General features: G+C 34.7%; 1 protein-coding gene across 1 annotated transcript; it reads left to right on the top strand.

Moving 5' to 3' along the window:
- The first annotated feature begins 3067 nt into the window (after nt 1–3067).
- Nucleotides 3068–4832, top strand: LOC146736226 (uncharacterized). Its single transcript, XM_085505220.1, has one exon. The coding sequence runs from the start codon at nt 3068–3070 to the stop codon at nt 4571–4573; it is 1506 nt and encodes a 501-aa protein (XP_085361346.1). The 3' UTR covers nt 4574–4832.
- Nucleotides 4833–11769: the final 6937 nt, after the last annotated feature.

An 11769-nucleotide genomic window follows, 5' to 3' on the forward strand; every position in this document is an offset into this window, starting at 1 on the left:
TTACAGTGTTCCGATTGTGGGTTATTGTTTTTTTGAAATAACGTAATCAAGTATGCAATTTTCACATCTACGTGTTACTCAGCAATCACGTGTAATCCCATTTAGTCTACTTATACCGTCATAATTTTAATTGTTAACACATACCTATTGTTGTTGTTGTTGTTGCAAACTCTAGTCATGCTCAAAATAAAACTCAGGCAGTTGATCAAATGAAATGAAGTTTTAATTTTTAGTTAGTGTTGAATAGATACAATTATCATGTTTGCATTCAATGTTCGTAATGTAATAATCAAGACTGTCCACACTCGTACACCAAAACCATAGTCATTTATTTTCTTGTATTTCACAATGAAAATAGCATTTGAATATATGTTATATATAGCTATGTATTCAGTTTAAAAAAAAATACATTTACCATTGAAAATAAAAAAAAAACAGTATCAACAACCTTTAACCCGTACATTCCTTTGTTTATTAATTTCAGTAATTGATCACCAAGGAGTAAAATAGTAAACATGGGTGGGATAACTGGTTATTTATCAAATGGTTATTTATCAATCTGGTTGTGTTGTTCGTTTCAGCTGTACACAATCCCCTAATCTGAATAAATTAGGATCCTAATTTGAGTTTTTTATTATATTTTATTTTTATTTTCATTTCTATATTTATGTTTCAATATTTATTTTTCATATATTTAATTTTAATTTCATAATTTCAATTTGTTGGTTTAAAGTTTTGATAATCGCGAAGGCAATATGTGACAGTCAGTAGTTAAAATAATAAAGTCACAGTTAATGACGCAGTCATTAGGAAAAATGTGATTTATGTTCAAGATATAGCCCCAAACAAGATGGCTTCAAGTCTGTAATCTTTTATCAGATCACAAATTGAATTTGTATGGATATGTATTGCTACATGCGTAATATATACAATCAAATTGAATATGCAAATCACTGATCATGTGACCACATAAATTGTTTCTGAATAAATTTGTAGTGTATGGCAAAAAAGACAAATCAACAAAGCCACGCCACGTCATGAGAAGATTCAATAGCAGTAGGCCCCCGGGTACATATCAAAGATACACCTCGTCCTCTGATAGCATATATGTTTTTCTATTTGGGCGGAACTAGGCTAGAGAAGAGTTTGGAATACAGCAGCCATATAGGTTATGCATGCCATATCAATTGTAACCAGTCATGTACAAGGCCAATATTTACTTGAAGTATATAAATAGGAGACGAAACCTATCTTCTTTAGTTCGTTCAATAAAGTCATCTGTTGCAGTTTCATGCGCGGTTTCATTCTTCCATTCCTGAACCTGGACTAGTCCTACTCTTTTTAACAATTCCCACAAAGCTCTCGACTTTCTCTCCTGTCAGTTCCATCTGCGTGTTGCAATTTCTCGAGTGAAAAAGTGTCAGCTTTGAGGTGAAATGAAAATCTCTGAATGTTTTCGATTTTTATTTCGCTAATCATGGTAATTCTGAGTTCGCTACAAATATATTTTCCTTGCGACGTTGTTTTGTGAAAAGTCATGGAAAGTTACGTCCGAAAGTGGGGGATATTTCGCCAGATTTGTTTTCCTGATTGTACTAGGAAAACACCAGGAGCATTGCAATACCAGTTAACCATTTCATATGCCTGTAGGTCTCAATCTGAAAATATTATGTTTCCCACACCATGCTAAGCTGGTACATACTATGTTGTAATAATTCAACCCCCACTCCAAGCGCCTAGCATCACTATCAGTCGGGTACTTTGTTACACCCCTAGTGGTGTTATGGCGAAACCCCAATAACTCGAAAGTCAGGAATTGAGAATGAATAATAGACTGAACTAATATTAACAAAATCAGATTTATTAAATGACTTGTAAATTTGCAATATAATATATGGTCACTAAATTTATATATTCGATTTACTAGTATTATTTCGGATATGTATGTAATTTTTGTATTCAAACGCCATATTATTTGTCATGGCATCACCCAATGACACACTTTCTACATTGTTTGGCGAGGAAATAGGGCACTTTACAATTTAATGAGAACGACGAAGCACAACTAAAACATGAATATGTATGTACCAAGTGACTAATATACAATGTATGTTGAGAATATACAACTTGCAGTGTCAGTTAAAGTTTACTCATACACATAATCTATTGTACGAGCTAATATGCATCTCAGGAGAAAATCTTGCCGTTCATTTCAAGCCAGGATAAAAGATCTATGTACATTTTATGAACGAAGATGGCTGCCTGTTGGCCAGTTTAGATCTGATCGCGAAATGAATTATCGTGGACATGAATCTCATCTTTTATAATGTATGTACTTAATGTTAACAATAACCAACAAAGCAGGTTCAAGATACCACATTTTCAAAAACGGCTGCCAGTCGGTCATTATCATTAAATCTCTACATGTACAAATGTCCCACATAAGTACTAAGTACGTGCAAAGAATGGATAGATTCGGTCCAAATGGTTTTGAAGTATACAAAAATGTTGAACTTAAAACTCGAATTAGACAAACCAAACAATAGATGTATAAAAAATAAATTACCCTTTTTCAAAATTTTGGCAAACATTTTGAAAAAAAAAACAGTCTGAAAAGTTGCCGGGCTTAATCTGCTCTCTACTCCTGTATATGTACTGTAATTTTATGCATATCACGCGGCATGAATATACTCTAATAATTGTATACCAAAGGCCAGTAGATTTCTATGTATGTTATTATATAAATTGAAAAATAAATGACAATCATTGCTGACTGTCGTGCTATATTTATTCATATTTACGATATCATGGCGTTGTTATATTTACATAGTTAATAAATTACAAATGTGAGTTTTCTAATATTTTGAAGAGCTTAACAAATGCAATAAAAATATTTTCATGGATTTGTATGTTGTTGCCAATTTGAAATTGTAATTTAAATAATTAATGATAAATTGCTAGTGTATATCTCTTAAAAGTGACTAGGTACCATTTCCTGACTAATATATCCATCTACTTAATATAGACGTTCTACTTAATAATTGATGTCATCATTTTACATTGTAGAATGGCAGAAAATTATGATTGCAAATCCAGCGACACATCCTCGCCTTCTCCACCGAGCATTGCAGTGAGAGAAGAACGGATTGGTAGGAAGATGGATATAATGGAAAACATGTCATGTGGTGTTGTAGGAACTGACATCAATGTTACTCTGCCCTTTGTTGTTGAGTCTAATGTGCCCCTGACAGAGGTTCTTCTCACAGGAGCTGCTGTACTGCTTACTCGACGACACCCACTGTTGCGATGTAAAATCACCAGGGAAATGAATGCTCACACACGGAAGGAAGAACTGTATTTCAGAGAGATGGATGAAAAGGACCACACGGATGTCCGCATAATTGATAGTGTTGATTGGGCTGAAACACAAATTGCTGACGGAAAAGCATTGTATGACTATGATAACGGCCCTCTTTGGAGGTTATGGCTTTTAAGATCTATTGAGATATCCTTGGAGGAGCGGGAATTTGGTCATCGGTACAGAACCAGTATTGTCCTTGGTATGCATCATGGCATCATGGATGCAAATTCAGGAATGAGATTGATTGATGATCTACTTACTTTCCTCGAAATGGTTCAAAATAATCCCGATGATTTTCCCAGTGTGGATAGTCTTCCATTTATTCCAGGTGGATACGACTTGATGCCTCCACGCTCAATACACATGCCATGGTATAAATTCTACAAGGTGTTTGGAGCAGGGTTAAAGGGGTTCAACAAGTCTAATACTAATCAATATGTGAAGTACCACAAAGATGATATTGAGAGCAGAGTAGATTCTGAGCGAGGGTCACGAATACATCCAATCATCCTGGATTCATCGTTGACAGCAGAGATAATCAGCCAATCTAAAAAGAACGGAGTGACTGTGAATTCAACTCTTACAGCAGCATGTTCCATTGCTTCAGCTAAGTTTATTCTGGAAAAAAGATTCCGCCCTGGGAAGAAATATTCCATGCCATGCTCCTTCTCTGTGAACATGAGACGATTTCTTCCAGAACACCCTGGAAATGAGCATGTATCAGGATTTTTCGGCAACGCAGAGTATACTGGCAAGGTATCTACATTCAACACTCAAGATGAATTCTGGAGAATAGCTAAAGTCTATCATGGTGACTTGCTGAGAATCATTAACAAGGACGCAATTGAAATGATCAAACTATTTAATTTCATAGTATCAATGGGTGTTGATCCTATTAAACTGGTCGTGAACATGATGAAGAAATGTGCATACAGGCTAGCGACTGCTGCATTTCACATTTCCAACATGGGTAGATGTGATTTCGTGGCGAGGGAAGGTGGGCGCTCATTTGAACTGGCCGAGGTTTACATGAGCCTTTCCGGTACCAGTTTTTCCGCATTAATAGTTAATAATATCTTCACTTTTCATGGTAAGATGTTCTGGAGCCTAGTATATTGCAATCGTATCATGAGTGGCGAACGAGCTCAGCAGTATGCTGATTACCTTACAGAGATTCTCAAGATGGCATGCGGGAAAGACCACAATACTTAGTACGTAAAGGATCATTATTGAATCATAATTAAACAATTTACACTTTGTCTGTGATACTGTTAATTTTGATGGATTAGTTATTGTGAAATGTAACATGCATTTCTAGTAGTATATCTCGTCAGCAGTGATTGGTTAAAAGTAGCCACTGACGTATTGTATTATAATGTAGTTGTAGTGATCGCCAACTTTCGCATGGCATTATGTTTAAATTGTGTTTTTACTGTAAGTAAGTAAGTAATAAATCGTAAGGTAACTATTATTTCATGTATTAAAACGAAATATGTATAATATCTGCATGGATGAGATTTACAGATCAACCGATATTCGTATCATAAAGCTACTTAATGCTAACCTGCGATCATAGTATTTTCAGCTGCATCTTTCTAATCAGATTTAATCTTTTCAAATAATCATTAATGATTACGTACGTTTTCCTCATAAGTAGTTTAGGCGACACTATAGGTTCGACCATGAGGGCGCTGTTCATGGAAAGCGCCCTCATGGTCGTACCTATAGTGTCGCCTTAGACGGCGCTCACACGCACACACACACACACACGCTAATCAGTACACGGCATTTTTGAAAACTAACAGAGTTTATTACACAAAAGATCGTTAAAGCTACTAAGATTAGTGACATGGAATATACATTCATGGCGTGGTTGAGTTTTTTTTTTAACACACGAAAAAAAAACATAAGATGTGAGTAAGGAAAATAGTTGCATAGCGTGTAAATGTTTAGCGATTAATGATTAAATATTTCTTAATACCTCGAAAAATACGTATATACATGTAAATGTGTGGCGTGGTTAAATTTATTTTAACGCCACGAAAAATACAAGTACATAAACGATTCGATTACAAACACGGAAGAGTAAAAAGTCAACAGTGAACAATCAAAAATAATTAATTCTATATATACATATGTTGTTCATATTTCTTACTTCTTATTTGCTTTTTTTTTCGAGTAAATTATTTTTAACGGCACGAAAACAATATAAGTACATAAACGATTCGATTAAAACACAGAAACGAGAAAAGTCAAAAATAGTAAACATTGATCAATAAAAAATAATTCATTCTATATACATATGTTGTTAATTCTTACTTCCTTTCAATGAGTCAGACTGTTTGTACACTTTTTTTTCTCATCTGTCGTAGAAGAAAAAGAGAGAGAAAGAGAATAATTAAAAACCGATAGTTATATAAAGAGGGTTATGTGTTGGAAATTTAAAAGTATGAGTCACCCCGTAAAAATGCGGTCATAAACCCGCTAAAATGCAAAGTATGCAAAATCGGTTGATCGACGTACAGTTTGGTTTTCAAAAAAATGGCGGACTATGCTACTATGAGTTAAAATATATATTTACCTGATCGTTTCACAGAATAACTTTGACATACATAATCATCACACTGAATGTGTTTACGCTGTAACGTAGTGATTTTCGTTTCCCCTCGGCGAAGAAGATCTACGCAACAAGTCATACAGAACGTATTGGCCACACATGGCTTGAAAGTATTCGATGATTGTAGATCCACGTACGAGAAATCTTTTAAATTCCGTGACATGACTACCGTACGAGTAAAAATAGTCATCGGTGTTTGAGCGATGTGTATTACTCCAAAGCACACTCCAGTTACCAGTTTGAACTAAATCACACGATTAAGTTTAAGGCCTAGGGATTATTTATAACTCGCGCGTCATAAGTGTTCCCAACGTGAAATAGACCTCCCACGTAGATGATAAACAACAGATGTTGGTGTATATGTATATTTATGTTATCTAAAACATGAACACTCACAAGCAGGGATATTGAATAGGATTTCAAGTTTAAAGCGTTACCCATATGCATGGATTTCGACCTGCGTGTATTGAATCGCGCCTGGACATAACAAACATCGAGCAAACAAACCTAATCTCGTTTATGGCGATTAGTTGTATACTGTTCCTTTCGTGGCAGTGTGAATTACTACAGAGTTGAAATTCACCATGAATGAAAGTCGAAATACTCACATATTTCTAATATCAGTCATTTATAACAGGACTTGACATTCTGTTGACCCCAGGCGCTATCAGTCAATTCACTTATTTTTATCGATTGGACTTTGCTAAAATACTACCATCATTTTCGACATATAACAAAAACACATGGCCCACAGCGGAGGGATTTGGTCTCCCAAATAGATGAAATAAAACACGTACGTATGGACATTATCGAAGCGTTCAATCCCATCGTTTTTTCAGATTTGATAACGTCAGACCTCCTGCCAAAATAATCTCGTAAATAAAAAGACGCGTTCCCCGTGCCAATGTTACGATTATACTCCAAATTGACTCTTTGGGGGATAAACAATGGGTCAACTTGATTCAGTCAACATGAATCTGACCCAAGCAGTATGATGATTCCAGTCCGTCACCAATTCACTTGTCTGAAAAGGCACACCAAAGAGTGTATGACGCCTTGTCTCAATTCAGGCCGAATCAAAAACTGTGCACGCCGTCGATCTATATCTGTGATCGGTGTAAACGAGAAACAATCCACCACTCTGATCGTTTCTATATCATCGGTAATTCAGTGTACCGCTCGAATGTAATGCATCAATCAATAGTTTATTTTTGAAGAATTATTTTACAATGACTGGAAAACCGACCGAAATCGCGAAATTTTATGATTCAATCTTTACTCAGTCAACCATCAAAACTATTCAGTTCATTCTCTCTTCACTAATGAAATGGCAGTACTCAGCAAACTATCATTCATCGTTTTTTGAAACATCATTTCGAGTATCCATGATTTCGAAACACTAGAAGAGGCAAGAACGAACGTTACATTTGAATGGTCAAATGACAAGAGGCTGACCCCGCTTGAATGTGCAACAGAATGTATTAAATACATTGACCCATTTAAAAGAAAGAGTCAACCTCGAAACATTGAGAGCCATAGCCGATGCTTCAAAAAACGAGTTTCTCTTCAAATGGTTCAAAACCAAATTAAATGAAGCACTATGATTCGTCACAAATTACGCTGACATCCTTAGCAGCCTGGAAAAAGAAATCACTCAACTAACCTCACCACGATCAACGACAAAAAAGAAACATTATAGGCGATCTTCTGTTCGAGGTAACGGGCTTGGCTTAGCTACAAAGAGACAATTGAAGTTACTAGCTCGCCAAATTGACCACTTTGAAACGAGACATCTAGCCGATCATCATCATCAAGACATCGGCTCAGATATTGTATGCCTCAGCAAAACAACCGATTGACGAATTTCTAGACTCAAATTCCAACAAGAACAATCTTGACATGATACTTAAACTACGTTCCTTGCAAGAACGTGTGGACGTCAACACAACATTTCGGGAGACCCACGAGATGAAAGACACAATTTTAGTATATCTGTTAATTACTGTTGATAGAACACATTTTATGAATGAATTGGTTTTCCGATTTGAAAAACATTGAGTACGTATTCATGCGTTAATTAATAATATTCAACCCATTGAATTTATGTCTCACCCAAAAAAAAATCAGACAGCATTACTAGACATCTCCATATTTCTAAGACAAAATTAACCAAATTTCGAAATTATACATATTTTTATACCAAACTTGCTATTTTTACCATCAAACTACTGAATCACTGTACATATAATTACGTATACCATTGACAAATTCAGACTCCGCTTATAAATTATACTCGATTATGTCTTTACCAATCATTACTCCGCTCATCATTCACGATTCGATTGACCACATTCTGAATAATTTGTACATACAGATTTTTGCGATATACATGTACTTCTTGTTTTCACTCCAAAACTTACTGCTTATTTGATCCCTCAATCAAAAGCTGTTTTACTTGGGATTGACGTTTCCACGTTTCCACGTTAAACTGATGTGACGACATGTCGGTCATCAACGATTTTCAGAAAAGGGTGACTGTCGAAAAGTAGGACACCACTTATTTAAAATAAACAGTTATATTGGAGAGAATGAGATGACATTTTATTATTATCATTGTAGATTCAATAAGCAAACGTAGTTCGTTCTTTGACGGTAAACACGTACGCATTGCATACAGAGCCTTTTCAATGGCGAACATCGACCAGTAATAATAGCATACACTTTGTATGCTAATTCATGTTTAATAAAATGTTTTGATTATTGCCAAGATGTACAGGGAGCACTCGCTTATCCATTAGGCAGATTTCATTATACATTAATTGTCAATTATAATATCTTGACCGTATTGTTTACACTCTCGTAAATCGACTGTTTGACGTGACTGGGGCACCAGTGGACGAGGAATGCATGCGTGCACGTTACATTTCGTCAACACTTTCATTGACAATAGTATCATTTGCAATATGGTATAATATCAATCGACGATCCTCTGAATACTGTATGTATGTATGTATGCATGTATGTATGTATGTATGTATGTATGTATGTATGTATGTATGTATGTATGTATGTATGTATGCACGTTGTAGTTCGAATGATTAGATATTTCTTTTATTTTGCCATTTTTGTCGATTCTTTCATTATGAACAGTGTTGACTTGCTCTCGAAATAAATACTTTTACACCGATGTTACCGTTTGTAATGTTTATAGTGTGTACGTGAAAGATATTCGAATTTGAAATAATAATTGAAGACACAACTATATAGTCTTCAAATCAGCTGGGTGTTATTATTGAAGTAACGCATGAGGCGTGATATTGTTGTAATGGGGGTCTGATCGCGTTTCATAACTCCTGTATTGAATAATGCCATGAATCAAATTGTTCTAACAACATGGTAAACACGGGTCAGCAATAAGTAGCTATTTTATCGGCGAGGAAAGATCTGCTTCTTGATTGCGATTATGATTATGTCTAATATAATGTATAATAATCTATTACTCTACGTACACAACTTGAAGCGGGCTTTTCAATTCAACTCACTTCGGCCGTACACAACATGGCTAGTTCCCCCTTCGAAAGAGTGAGTGCGTGTGTTGTGTTAGCAACACTATCTGTGACCACTGAGCTTGTCAAATATTTACAAAGCACGATGTGATAACTGAGGTGGTAAACTGACCATGATGTCAATATTCAACCACCTAATTTGCACAATAATAATTAAAATTGAAACCGTATTCATGCGAGGGATCTTGGTTGGAAATATAACGAAGTAACAAAAAACCAGCAAAGTGACACAATAATAAAATCACAAACATGTGAATGTAAAGCAAAAAAAAAAATATGTGGTGGTTGGTTTAGGCATTTGGCATTTTAGGATTTTTTTTTCTTGTCGTAACCTGAAACAGATGTGGACGAATTTTCTTAGCTCAATGATTGTTTTGTCATTTTAACTTTTTTAGTATACCTGTTAGGTGTTCATTATCTGTCCTAAAGTTGATTTTATTGTATTTAGTATTTTAATCATGATTTTTTTTGTTTCTCCTTGTATACATTACAATTGAGAAGATACTGTTTTTTGTTCTCAATTTTCTAGTTGTAACAAACTGAGCAAATTTAGTCTTCAGCTATAAGGTTATTTTGTCTACCCCTTTCGATTTAAAAAGTATGAACCCTTATTCCGAGTTTCGCCTTAGCACAGCACTATGATTTAGATTTTTGATTGTGGTGAGATATTTTTCATATGCAAATTCTGTTTTAATTTTTCTGTAAGTTCGTAACTTTTTTTTTTATGATTTGTATTTTTATTTGCATCATGTAATGTTTCTGTGCTATGGATTTCAAAGGATTGTTCGAATTACCTGTCAATGTTTCAATGATTTTCTTTTTTGGCATCCTGAGATTTATGTGTATTCCAAAATATTTTTTTTCCATAGTCAAATTGTCTAAAATCTGATTCATGTCTTTTACAGAGATATTTTCTCAACTCTAGCAGACTTGCCAAATTTCTTGGTTTGCTATTTACTTTGATTCATGTCTTTTACCCAGTTGTCTTTTCCCTTTTCGTCAAGATGTATTCCAAGTTTGTGAGCTTCGTGAACTAGCGAGTTTGGGGTTAGAATTTTGATCCAATATTTCAATCTAGTTGCTATGGGGGGGGGGGGGGATATTGATATTTCTTGTTTTGCTATTTAATTTTAGAAGGTATTTGCAGTAATATATTTTCATTTTTTTTCTATTGGTCTAGACAGATTTGCCATAAGACGTGATTTTTTTTGGATGTTCTCCCTCGTCCAAATTTCATTTTTATTAAGTGAAATTTTATGTTGATGGGGGGGGGGATTTGAATATACAAAAACCTACACATACCTTCATAATAAAAAACACACAAATCAGGAATATTCATCGTAAAACAAGAAGTCCTTCAAGCTAGAGCAAAATGAAACAAATGCAGTACTAAGAAAAACTAATTCCAATCAAAACACACCTAAAAATATTCGATTCAATCGAAAACCAATTATGCGTTACAGTGAAATTGGTTAGGGTTAGGGTTAGAGTTAGGGTTAGGGTTAGTAGTAACACAGGTGGCCGTACGCCTGAAACCTCATTACATTTGTGAAACCCATCACGAGTATGTGACATTTTGTCAACCCTAACCCTAAATAAATAAAATAATTTTGATTTTCTTTACATTCAAATGTTTGTGATTTTATTATTGTTACACTTTGCTTAATTTTGTTACTTTATTGTATATAACCTTATAGCTGAAGACTGAATTTGCTCAGTTTGTGACAACTAAAAAATTGAGAACAAAAAAGAATATCTTCTCAATTGTAATGTATACAAGGAGAAACAAAAAATCATGATTAAAATATTAAATACAATAAAATCAACTTTAGGACAGATGATGAACACCTAACAGGTATACTAAAAAGTTAAAATGACAAAACAATCATTGAGCTAGGAAAATTCGTCCACATCTGTTTCAGGTTACGACAAGAAAAAAAAATCCTAAAATGCCAAATGCCTAAACCAACCACCACATATTTTTTTTTTGCTTTACATTCACATGTTTGTGATTTTATTATTGTTTCACTTTGCTGGTTTTTTGTTACTTCGTTATATTTCCAACCAAGATCCCTCGCATGAATACGGTTTCAATTTTAATTATTATTGTGCAAATTAGGTGGTTGAATATTGACATCATGGTCAGTTTACCACCTCAGTTATCACATCGTGCTTTGTAAATATTTGACAAGCTCAGTGGTCACAGATAGTGTTGCTAACACAAC

This window comes from Saccoglossus kowalevskii, chromosome 11 (genome assembly GCF_978046115.1).
Source record: "Saccoglossus kowalevskii chromosome 11, keSacKowa6.1, whole genome shotgun sequence".
Classification (NCBI taxonomy): Eukaryota; Metazoa; Hemichordata; class Enteropneusta; family Harrimaniidae; genus Saccoglossus; species Saccoglossus kowalevskii.